Genomic DNA, 13,136 nt, shown 5'->3' on the forward strand with positions numbered 1-13,136 from the left:
TTCGTAGACAGGACGTTTGCGAGTCTGGGAGCGCTGACGGAAAAATATGGGTTGCCCCAAGGGAATGCATTTCGGTACATGCAACTGAGGGCATTTGCGAGGCAACAGGTGAGGGAATTCCCGCAGCTCCCGACGCAGGAGATTCAAGATAGAGTGATCTCAGGGACATGGGTGGGGGATGGTAGGGTGTCAGATATATACAGGGAAATGAGGGATTAGGGGGAGATCATGGTGGATGAGCTGAAGGAGAAATGGGAAGAAGAGCTGGGGGAAGAGATTGAGGAGGGGCTGTGGGCTGATGCCCTACGTAGGGTGAACTTTTCGTCCTCGTGCGCCAGGCTAAGCCTGATACAATTCAAGGTTTTGCACAGGGCGCATATGACCGGAGCAAGGCTCAGTAAATCTTTCGGGGTAGAGGATAGGCGTGGGAGATGCTCGAGGAGCCCAGCAAACCACACCCACATGTTTTGGTCATGCCCGGCACTGCAGGGGTTCTAGGTGGGGGTGGCAAAGGTGCTTTCGAAGGTGGTGGGGGTCCGGGTTGAACCAGGCTGGGGGTTGGCTATATTCGGGGTTGCAGAAGAGCCGGGAGTGCAGGAGGCGAAAGAGGCTGATGTCTTGGCCTTTGCCTCCCTAGTAGCCCGGCGAAGGATATTGCTTATGTGGAAGGAAGCCAAACCCCCGGGCGTGGAGACCTGGATAAATGACATGGCAGGGTTTATAAAACTAGAACGGATAAAGTTCGCACTGAGGGGTTTGGCTCAAGGGTTCACCAGGCAGTGGCTACCGTTCATTGACTACCTCGCTGAACGATAAAGGAAATGGGAAGGCAACAGCAGCAACCCAGGGGGGGGGGGGGGGGGGGGAGGGGGGGGCCTCGGGTGGGTCCTCAGGGGTGTTTTTGTATAGATATTTGTACTAGGTTATGTATATTGGATTGTTTAATTTTATCTCTGGAGAGTTATTATTTTTGTTATGGCAATTGCCATTTAGTTTATATATTAATTTATTTATTTGTTAAAACGATCACTGTTATTTATATTGTTTTATTGTTTTAAAAAGGAAAACCTTTGTATTGTTTTGTTTGGCCGAAAAATTTGAATAAAATATATTTTTATAAAAAGATAAAGATAGATAGTTTTTTGAAGAATAAAGGGATTAAGGGTTATGGTGTTCGGGCCGGAAAGTGGAGCCGAGTCCAAAAAAGATCAGCCATGATCTCATTGAATGGCGGAGCAGGCTCGAGGGGCCAGATGGCCTACTCCAGCTCCTAGTTCTTATATTGCATAAATTTCCAGTTTGTAAAATGTAATTGTTAATCCTATACAAACCTGAGGGCTGACTGCCGACACAGGCTGTCTGAAATAGACCCCCCTCCCCTCAACCGAGCACATTGCACAGAATTTGAATAGATTTTAAATAGGAACAAGTTTTCCTGACTTTTCTCTACTTACCCCAGGCATATACTCCATGAAAATTGAAAGCGTCTTCTCTGCTTTCTCACGCAGGCAGCCATAATACTGCACAATCCGTTCGTGCTGCAGGTTCTTCAGCAACTGAATCTCACACTCCAAAGCGCTTACCTCCTAATGAGACGATTCAAAAAGAAATGATATCAGTGTTGTTTGTGCTTCCTCACACGAATGTTTTAAAAAAAATTTCCCGAAGTATATTTAATGGTGGTGGAATCATTGAAACACACCGATACAAATGGTGAAAAAACATCCAGCAGTACAGTCAGATGGGAGATTTCATGATGTGTCTGAACAGAACATTCTCAACTCTGTCAGACAAGGGTGAAGGGGCGAAGTTTTGAGGACCATGTGGAAAGAGTGCATGACAAGTATTTTGGCTGAAGTGCAGATTTGCCTGCAGTCCGACAACTCTTCATCCATGACTAATTACATTTCAGTAATGCAGCCGAGAACAATGCAAGGCTACAGAGAACAGCAGTGCTTGTGTTATTGAAGGCTTTGTAAATCAGATTTACGTTTTGATATTCAAAGTGGCCATTCATTAGAATTCAATGTAAACATGCTCGTCAACTGTTTGCCAATTTGTACCTGGAGGACCATCACCATCTAAAATAATTGCAGTAGTACCCTTGCTAGAACAATCCAAAAATAACATTTAAATGTCTCTGCCAGTCTGCTGAGAAAGCTGGATTGGAGCCAAGGAAACATAATTAGCCAGGTGAGGGTGCAGGAAAAGGTAGACAGATTCTCCCCCCTGGCGGGTCATTTTGGCAAGTGTGTAAAACGGGTGATATTGTGCGGAATTCTTTCATTTTGAGACTAAGTGCGGTGGTGGATGACTCCGGCGGCACCTGTCCGGTCAGCCAGAACGGCAGGATCCCACGCCAGGTTCTGCTTTGGGAACTTAATTAATTAATTATTTATTTTAAAAATAAATTTAGAGTACCCAATTAATTTTTTCCAATTAAGGGGCAATTTAGCGTGGCCAATCCACCTACCCTGCACATCTTTTTTGGGTTGTGGGGGCGAAACCCACGCAAACGGTAGGATAGTGGTTAGCATAATTGCTTCACAGCTCCAGGGTCCCAGGTTCGATTCCCGGCTTGGATCACTGTCTGTGCGGAGTCTGCACGTTCTCCTTGTGTCTGCGTGGGTTTCCTCCGGGTGCTCCGGTTTCCTCCCACAGTCCAAAGATGTGCAGGTTCGGTAGATTGGCCATGCTAAAATTGCCCTGAGTGTCCACAATTGCCCTGTGTTGGGTGAGGTTACTGGGTTATGGGGATAGGGTGGAAGTGTGGGCTTCAGTAGGGTGCTCTTTCCAAGAGTCGGTGCAGACTCGATGGGCCGAATGGCCTCCTTCTGCACTGTAAATTCTATTCTATGAAACAGGGGAGAATGAGAAAACTCCACACAGATAGTGACCCAGAACCAGGATCAAACCTGGGACCTTGGCGCCGTGAGACAGCAGTGCTAGAACTTAATTAATTATGCACAGACAAGTTCCCTGCCAACTCTCCTGGTACGCCGGCAGCTGATTCATTCACAATGCTTCAGGTTCAAAGGTCCACCTACCCCCACACAACATGCCCCAGTTGGACCTCCACCTACTGCATCTGGAGTCTTCATCCATTCTTTTCCAGTAAACGATGTGGCATTCCTTTGGCCACTTTGTTTGTGAGCATTTCATGCAGCCTTGTCAGGGTGCAGATTCCCTACCCTTGGTCTTCTCTTTGTCTGCCATCATGGCCCTTGCCCTACTCCCCCCCTCTTCCACATTGTCGTCCTTGTCTTGCCAGACCACCACCCAACCTATACCCACACCCCCTACCTTGCATGAGTCCCACAGCACAGCGCTGTCTAGATAGACCCTGATGTATGGTACCAGTGGAGAAAGGAGACCCCAACGCTCCCCAATTTTAGGCTCAGTACTGAATCAAGACAGTGACACAGAAGGGTCCATGGGTCCAGCAGCATGGTGCTGTCCATGAAGACCAGCTCGGCTTGGAGACGGAGAGCAAGGAATCGGTCTGCCTTCCTAGAGTGGCGAACAGGAGCAGCGCAGCACTGTTGCACTCACCTCGAAGTCTCTTGCCAACGAAGAACCATCTTGTGCACACCACTCTTTAGCAATCAAGCTTAATGCTGACATGATTTGTGGGCAGCACGGTAGCACAGTGGTTAGCACAGTTGCTTCATAGCTCCAGGGTCCCAGGTTTGTTTCCCGGCTTGGGTCTGTGCGGAGTCTGCACATTCTCCCGGTGTCTGCACAGGTTTCCTCCGGGTGCTCCCGTTTCCTCCCACAAAGATGTGCAGGTTAGGTGGATTGGCCATGATAAATTGTCCTTAGTGTCCAAAAAGGTTAGGTGGGGTTACTGGGTTATGGGGATGGCTTAAATGGGATGCTCTTTCCAAGGGCCGGAGTAGATTAGATGGGCCGAATGACCTCCTTCTGCACTGTAATTCTATGATTTCCTGCTGGCAAGTCAGGAAGGCCTGACGGGACATCGGCAGGCAGCTGCTTTAACAAGCATTCATGAGATGCAAAAGATGCAAATAGGTTTCACCACCTGCCAGCAGAATGGCCGACCCGCCATTAACCCATCGTTGGGAGAATTGAATTGAGATTTTATGTAGGCAGGTTTCTAACTTTTTGACTCTTGCCAGATACTCCGTCACCAACACCCCCGGTAGCAGGTTGGGAGGATTCCACCCATTGATTTAACCATCCTTTATACATCACTCTTGATTTTCATTTTGATTAATGGCAATGGAAATGAGAGGGGGAAAAGATGTACAAGGTATGTGTGAAATGATGATCAGTCCCTCTAATTTAGTTTTGTAGTGCGTGGATGATCTATTTAAATGCCCAGCCCTTTACATTTTTTTTGGACTCGTGGGAACTTAAAGCAGTCAGGTGATTTGACTTGGTGTGGCATCAAAGCCGAGCCTGACTTCCATCACTTGACATTCTCCACTGGGTAGTAATCAGGGGAATAGATTAGAGTTTTGTGGTACTATAGAAAAGGTCCTTTTAATTTTAAAGGTTTCCTCTGGGCAGCTATGCACAGTCCAAAGGTCACTCCCCAACCATGCAGCTTACATAAAACCATTGGAATTGACATGACCCAGCCAGGCTGTGATGCAACCCCAAGTCAAATAACCTCTTGCTACTGTGTCAGCAGAAAATGGGCTTTTGAACAAGGTACCAGAGAACGTCCGACATTCATAGAAACAGATCCCCAGCATGAGTCAGTGCATTTGGGAGAAATTTTTCAATGCACCATATTGAAAGACTTCTACAAGTACAGTCCTTAATACTGCAAGCTCACTATGTCCTTTAACTGTTATTACTCAGTGTATTTTCTCTCACCCACTCTTCTCCCGTCACAGGAAGTGCCCAATATATTTTCTCATTTTTGAAAGGAAACAGCTCCCACAGGGATAAATTATGCGTCCTGAGATACAACGAGTGAGCTGATAAATCAATCATGTAACAATGGAGAACTTAAACTGTAATTGGACAAAAAATGGCAACTTTAAAAGTCACCAACAGTCCTTTGACCTCTTCACACAAGGAAATAAACACAAAAATCACTTTCCTTACTGTGTCTCATTTGTAAATTCTTAATATACTCAACATAATTTTCTGTTCGCCCACCGAGTGTCTGCTGCATAGGAACCAAATCCTTTATATGTGGGATTGATATGAAAATAGCCAGCATATTCAAGCATGAGTAATTTGATGTTGACCTCTCATCCACACACTGCTGAATAATAACTGATTTGTGTTTGCTTGCATAACCCAGTATCTAAATGAATCTATTTATCTGTAATACTTGATCTGAAGACCTGCAGACAAGGGAGGCACCAAGGTTAAAACTAAAAAAGATGAGATAAATTAGGAGGCAGAAGTTAGATGATAACAAGCTGCAAAAATTGTCGGAAGTAAAGGTTGAATCACAGAATCTACACAGCGCAGGAGGCCATTTGGCCCATTGTGTCTGCACCAGCTCTCCAAACAAGTGCAGGACTGCCTTTTCCCCAGTCTCCTGCACACTCTTTCTATTCAAATAATCATCTAATGCCCTCTTGAATGCCTCGGTTACACCTACCTCCACCACCCTTTCAGGTAGTGCATTCCAGACCCCAACCACCTGTGTGAAAAAATGCCTTCTCACATCACATTTGCTTCTTTTGCAAATCACTTTAAATCTGTGCCCCCTCAATCTTGATCCTTTTACAAGCGGGAATAGTTTCTCCCTGTCCAGCCCCCTCATTATTTTGAACACCTCACCAAATCTCCTCTCCAAGAACAGGCCCAACATCTCCAATCTATCCTCATAACTGAAGTTTCTCATCCCTGGAACCATTCCTGTAAACCTCTCGCACTCTCTCTAATGTGTTCACATAATTCCTATAGTGCGACATCCAGACCTGTATACAATATTCCAGCTGAGGTCTTGTATAAATTCATCATAACCTCCTTGCTCTTGTAGTCTATGCACCTACTAATAAAGCCCAAAGTATTATATGCTGCATTAACTGCTCTCTCCACCAGCCCTGCCACCTTCAATGATCTATGCACATATATACCAAGGTCCCTCTGCTCTTGCACTCACTGAAGAATTTTACCCCTTATTTTTTATTGTTTCTCCATGTTCTCCCTACCTAAATGCATCACCTCACATTTCTCCACATTGAACTTCATCTGCCACCTACCTGCCCACTCCACCAACTTGTCTGTGTCCTTCTGAAGTTCTACATTATCCTCTTCAGTTTACAATACTTCCAAGTTTTGTGTCATCTGCAAACTTGTCCCCTGCACGCCAAGATCTAGATCATGAGTCAGGAAATCAAGGGTCCCAATACCGATCCCTGGGGAACACAACAAACCTCCCTCCAACTTGAAAAATATTCATGTCCGTTACTCTCTGCTTCCTACTATTTAATCAATTTTACATCCACGCTGCTACCAACCTTTTATTCCATGAGCTATAACGTTTCTCCCAAGTCTGTTGTGTAGAACTGCATCGAATGCCTTTTGAAAGTCCATGTACACCACATCAACAGCATTACCCTCATTGATCCTTTCTGTTACCTCTTCAGAAAACTCCAGCAAGTTAGTTAAACACAATTTCCCTTTAAAAATTCATGCTGACTCTTCCTAATCACCTCATATTTTCCACGTGACTACTAATTCAATGCCAAATAATTGTTTCCAGAAGCTTGCCCACCACTGATGTTAAACTGACTGGTCTGTAATTGCTAGGACTATCCGCATAACCTTTTTTGAACAAAGTTCAATTCTACAGTCCTCTGCCACCTTCCCAGAGTCAAGAGAAGACTGAAAGATTATGGCCGGTGCCCCTGAAAATTACATTCTCACTTCTTTCAATATTCTTGGATGGATCTCATCCGGTCCCGGTGCGTTGTCAACTTTCTGTACTAACAGTCTATTCAACACTTCCTCATCAATTTGGGCAGAGTTTCCTCGTTTCTCTCCATGGCCTGGGTAGCATCTACCTCCTTGGTAAAGACAGATACAAAAGTATTAATTTAATACCTCAGCCATGCCCAGACTCCATGTGTAAATTCCCTTTTAGGTCCCTAATTGACCGTGCACCTCCTTTTTCCAACCTTTTATATTTATGTGCCTATAGCAGACTTTGGTGTGCCTCTATGTTGACTGCCAGACTTTTCTTGTAACCTCTCCTTGCTTCTCTAATATGCTTTTTCACCTCCCTTCTATGTTCCACCTGGCTCTCAACCGTATTTTCAACACGATGCCCGTCATAAGCACACGTTTTCTTCCTTATCTTAATTTCCATCCCCTTCATCATCCATGGAGCTCTGGATTTGTTTGCCCTATCTTTGAAGTTCCCCATTATAACAATTCTATAATGTTTGCATCTCTGAAGGGGATGAGAGTCTCATACTTGGTGTTGTGGGGGTGAGGACGGGTAAGAGGAGGGAGTAATGTCAGTCTTAATGCAAGATAGTGATGCTGCAAACTGGAGAGCATCACAGCTGAAGTTGAGAAGGGACAAGAGAGCAACAGTGGTCATGACAGCAGCGAAAGAAGCAGACAGGAAAGGTTGAATTAGAAGACAAAGTTGGAGCCTAGACCATAAGCCCAGAAACATTTCTCGACCATGGGGGAAGAATCCCACCAAATTTCACCCTTTTACACCATGGCCCCGAACTCCCAGGGCGGCAAGGTGGCACATAGGCTTTCTCACAGCGCCAGGAGCCCCGGTTTGCTTTCAGCTTCGGTGTCTGTCTATGTGGAGTTTGCACATTATCCCCATGTCATAGAATCACTGCAGTGCAGAATCACTGCAGTGCAGGAGGCATTCAGCCCATCGAGTCTGCACCGACCCTCTGAATGAGCACCCTACCGCCCTATCCCCATAACCCAACCTAACCCTTTGGACACTGAGGAGCAATTTAGCATGGTCAATCATTGGTCTGTGGGAGGAAACAGGAGTACTCAGAAGAAACCCACAAAGACATGGTGCAGTTTAGGTTACGGGGAAAGGGCGAGGGAGTGGGCCTAGGTAGGGTGCTGTTTAAGAGGGTCGGTGCAGACTCGATGGGCTGAATGGCCTTCTTCTGCAGTGTATGGATTCTACACGGTCTTCCTGGCAGACTGAACCGTCATCCGGAAAGGAGTTCTGACTCATTTTTCCATCTCTAATCTAAGAGAGGGAGAAATGCTAATTCTAATAATTCTAATGTCAGCCTGGTTGAGGTCATCAAGCTTGGCACAGATGGGGATATTGAGCTTGTGGTCTTGGATTTGTGAGACACAGCACCAGTTTAACTAATATCCTACTCGATTGTACATGATGACTGGAGATCACAGCACTTACTTTGCTGGTTTCGAGGCTGTCAGGGTCAAACTGGACTTGTTTTGCAGCAAGTTCTCTTCCTGTGTCTACATCGTAACAGAGGTACACACGTCCAAAAGCTCCCTGTCCCAGCAGTTTGCCTCTCCTCCAGTTGGTAGGTGCACTTGGAGCTATAAATTCAACAGAAAGATTAACCAATTAAATGTTGCTTTCAATACTAAAATTAATTATAATTAGCTATTAAGACCTGCACAGTGTAATTCGGAACTGGAGTGGAGATTCCCAATGCAAAGCAACTCACACCTGTGAGAAATTATGCAATTTCTAGAGCAGACTGACAGATAACCAGCACATCAGTGACACTATTCTACACACCTATCGGAAGTAGGACTTTATGTCATTTAAAGAACAGGCTTTGTCACAACTTTGTTCACTGAGCAAACTTCAGCTCAGCTAATGACAACTGAAACATTAACACCATCTATGCATCTTCATCACTGACACTGAGGGGAACCCCTTAATGTGAGAGCCAGGGCCTAGTTTCCCAGGAGTTGCTGAATGATGCCGAACACTGGGAGACATTCACCCAGCCGGAATAACACTGATTCCTTGGAACTATTCTGCCACGAAGCTGAATTACATTTTCAAAGATAAAATTTATGTTAAAAGTTTGCACCAGAGAAACCTTTTGATCAACATTTTGATAACAGTAATGTTTGCAACTAATGCAAATATCCTATTTTACTGAATGGTGTTCACCGAGTTGTTCAATCTTCAATAAATTCGCACCATGCGGAGACCATGTGGCAGTATGATGCATTTTATTAAGTTGGAACAGTGGCAAGATTCTTCTGCTTACCTTTTGGGCATTCTATTTACCCAGTTATTGGCCGTATCAAAACAATGCTGGCTCATAAAGGACCCGAGATAGGTTTATGCGAGTGGTCAGTGACGCAGAACTTACCTGTCTTACAGACTCAGGTTTGGGCTCAAAGGCTGGTGATATCATAAGACATAGGAGCAGAATTAGGCCATTCAGCCCATTGATCTGCTCCACCATTCAATCATGGTTGATATGTTTCTCATCTCCATAATAATAATAATCTTTATTAGTGTCACAAGTAGGCTTACATTAACACTGCAATGAAGTTACTGTGAAAATCCCCTAGTCGGCGCATGTTCGGTTACACAGAGGGAGAATTCAGAATATCCAACTCACCCAACAAGCACATCTTGTGGGAGGAAACCAGAGCACCCGGAGGAAACCCAAGCAGAATCCGCACAGACAGTGACACAAGTCGGGAATCGAACCTGGGTCCCTGGTGCTGTGAAGCAACAGTGCTAACCACTGTGCTACCATACCACCCTCCATTCTCCAGTCTTCACCCCATAACCCCTGATCCCCATATTAATCAAGAACCTATCTATCACTATCTTAAAGGCACTCAGTGATTTGACCTCTACAGCCTTCTGCGGAAAAGTTCCACAGATTAACCACCCTTCTGGCTGAAGACATTCCTCCTCAACTCAATTTTAAAGGGTCATCCCTTCAGTCTGAGGCTGTTCCCTTGGGTTCTAGCTTTTCCTACTGGTGGAAACATCCTCTCAACGTCCATTTTATCCAAGCCTCTCAGTATTCTGTAAGTTTCAATAAGATACTCCTATCCTTCTAAACTCCAACGAGTACAGACCCAGATTCCTCAAGTGCTCCTATATGACAAGCTCTTCATGCCAGGGATCATTCTTGTGAACCTTCTCTGGACCCTTTCCAAGGCCAGCACATCCTTCCTTACAAACGGGGCTCACAATACTCCAAATGACCAGAGCCTTATACAGCATCAGAAGTGATTGGAACTGAACATTCTAAAGATCAGAGTTCGGTACTTCCGGTGGCAACATGTAGGAGATTGCACGTTGGATAGTTCACGCCAGAGTACTCGATATTTGGACCTTTTCACCTGATTTGTGGGGAGAATTTGTATGGAAACTTGTCCCAATTGAGAGTGGGTTCTTAAAGGATGTCCAAGAACCAAAGAAAGAGTACGGGGAAGAAAGGTGCGAACGCTAGCTCATCGGCAGAGTTGAGGGCAGTGCGGAGTGCATTGGGAGGAAAGATGACTGGGGTAAGCTTGCCAGGTGGGGCCGCTCCTATTATGTTGGATACACTGTCGGAGGTGATGGCGACTGAATTCGAACGGCAGTTCAGTAAAAACTTTGAATGGCATGTGAGGGAGATGTTGGAGAGTCTCAATCAGTAGATGGATGACCCACTGGGCCCAATAGAGGCGGCATTTGGAAGGACGTCGGAGGTGTTGAAGGTGATGGAAGAAGCACTGTCAAGGCATAGTTACCAGCTCGCTTTGCTGGAGGCTGAGCTGCGGAAGATGGAGGACAGGAACAAGGGACGGAGAGCGAAGGACGAGGACCTGGAAAACTGTTTGCTGCAGCATAATTGAAGGATCGAGGGGCTGCCCGAGGGGTTGAGGGCCTGAGGCCAAGCAGGCTCGAAGTCCCAAGTGTGGGGGGGGGGGGGGGGGGGGGAAGAGAGAGAGAGAGAGAGAGAGAGAGAGAGAGAGAGAGAGCGCAAGCGGGGAGCAGGGAATCCTTCTTTTCACAAGTGCATAATGTCTACTCGTGTATCGATTTCTTTATAACGGGGAGGTCTCTGTTGCTGGCATGAAGGCAGCGGAATATTCTGCGCTTGTTATCTCGGACCATGCTCTATACCTAGTGGATGTGGTGCTGGAGGACAGGCCGGCCCAATGGCTGGCATGAAGTTTAGATTTGGGGCTGTTAACAGATTTGGGGTTCTGCGTGAGGGCGGCAAGGGCGATTGGTGAATATGTAGGGTTTAATAAAAATGAGATTTTGCTTTTTGTGTTGTGGGAGACCTTGGAGACGGTGGATGTGCTAAAGATATGCAGGTTAAGTGGATTGGCCACACTAAATTGCCCCTTAATTGGAAAAAATGAATTGGGTACTCAAAACTTATTTTAAAAAAAGAAGAGCCATTGGAGGGTGACGAAGTTCAGAAGGCAATAGGGAACATGCAGACAGGCAAGGCACCAGGGCTGGATGGGTTCACGGTGGAATTTTATCAAAAGTTTGCTGTCCGGTTGGTACCGTTGTTAGTGGGGGTATTTGAGTATTCAGTGGCGAGGGGTCGATCCAGGAGATGATGCTGCAGGCATCCATCTGGCTTCTTTCAAAGAAGAATCAGGATCCAGTGGAGTGCGGGTCGTATCGGCCTATCTATCTCTTTATTGCATATGGACGCAAAGACTATGGCGAAGGTGTTGCCGCAGGTTGGAGTGTCTCCATCATACTGTTGGGGAGGATCAAATGGGGCTGGAGAGGGTAGGCCCCTATCCTCTAACGTGCGGCAGTTGTTGAATGTGATTTTGTCCCGTCTGAAATTGGGAGGAAGAGGTTATTGTGACGTTGGACGCAGAAAAGGCCTTTGATAAGATAGAGTGGAGTTACTTATGGGCGGTGTTGGAGCGGTTTGAGATGGGGCCAAGTTTGTGTCATGGGTTAAATTACTGTATAAGGAATCTAAGGAATAATGTGAGCTCAAAATATTTCCAGTTGCACAAGAGAATGAGGCAGGGGTGAGTTATGTCCCCTCTCCTGTTCACGTTAAAGCTCCTGTTCACCCTAAAGCTTTCTATAGATATGTCAGGAATAAACAAATGACTCGGGTAAGAGTGGGGCCAGTCAAGTACAGTAGTGGGAAGTAGTGTTTGGAGTCTGAGGAGATAGGAGAGGTGCTAAATGATTATTTTTCGTCAGTATTCACACAGGAAAAAGACAATGTTGTCAAGGAGAATACTGAGATTGAGGCTACAAGACTAGAAGGGCTTGAGGTTCATAAGGAGGAGGTGTTAGCAATTCTGGAAAGTGTGAAAATAGATGAGTCCCCTGGGCCGGATGGGATTTATCCTAGGATTCTCCGGGAAGCTAGGGAGGAGATTGCTGAGCCTTTGGCTTTGATCTTTAAGTCATCTTTGTCTACAGGAATAGTGCCAGAAGACTGAAGGATAGCAAATGTTGTCCCCTTGTTCAAGAATCCCCTTCTTGAAGGGAGTAGAGACAACCCCGGTAACTATAGATCAGTGAGCCTTACTTCTGTTGTGGGAAAAATCTTGGAAAGGTTTATAAGAGATAGGATGCCGCATTATAGGAAGGATGTGGAAGCATTGGAAAGGGTGCAGAGGAGATTTACCAGAATGTTGCCTGGAATGGAGGGAAGATCTTATGAGGAAAGGCTGAGGGACTTGAGGCTGTTTTTGTTAGAGAGAAGAAGGTTAAGAGGTGACTTAATTGAGGCATACAAGATGATCAGAGGATTGGATAGGGTGGACAGTGACAGCCTTTTTCCTCGGATGGTGATGTCTAGCACGAGGAGACATAGCTTTAAATTGAGGGGAGATAGATATAGGGCAGATGTCAGAGGTAGGTTCTTTACTCAGAGAGTAGTAAGGGTGTGGAATGCCCTGCCTGCAACAGTAGTGGACTCGCCAACACTAAGGGTATTCAAATGGTCATTGGATAGACATATGGACGATAAGGGAATAGTGTAGATGGGCTTTAGTGGTTTCACAGGGCGGCGCAACATCGAGGGCTAAAGGGCCTGTACTGCGCTGTAATGTTCTATGCTCTATGTTGGAGATTGAGAATTTGGCCATCAACAAAAGAAAAGTACAGCACAGGAACAGGCCCTTCAGCCCTCCAAGCCTGCGCCGACCATGCTGCTCGTCTAAACTAAAATCTTTTATACTTCCGGGGTTCGTATCCCTCTATTCCCATC

General features: G+C 45.8%; 1 protein-coding gene across 2 annotated transcripts in view; it reads right to left on the reverse strand.

The window, feature by feature from the left end:
* map3k3 (mitogen-activated protein kinase kinase kinase 3) overlaps window positions 1-13,136 on the reverse strand; it is a 274,267-nt gene that overhangs the window by 70,130 nt on the left and 191,001 nt on the right. For both annotated transcript variants that reach the window (XM_072486935.1, XM_072486936.1), the window contains 2 exons: window positions 8,348-8,496; window positions 1,455-1,586 (listed from right to left, as the gene is read on the reverse strand). In XM_072486935.1, coding sequence (XP_072343036.1) covers window positions 1,455-1,586; window positions 8,348-8,496 — 281 coding nt within the window. The remainder of the gene's footprint in view (window positions 1-1,454; window positions 1,587-8,347; window positions 8,497-13,136) is intronic.

Source organism: Scyliorhinus torazame, chromosome 21 (genome assembly GCF_047496885.1).
Source record: "Scyliorhinus torazame isolate Kashiwa2021f chromosome 21, sScyTor2.1, whole genome shotgun sequence".
NCBI classification, from domain to species: Eukaryota; Metazoa; Chordata; class Chondrichthyes; order Carcharhiniformes; family Scyliorhinidae; genus Scyliorhinus; species Scyliorhinus torazame.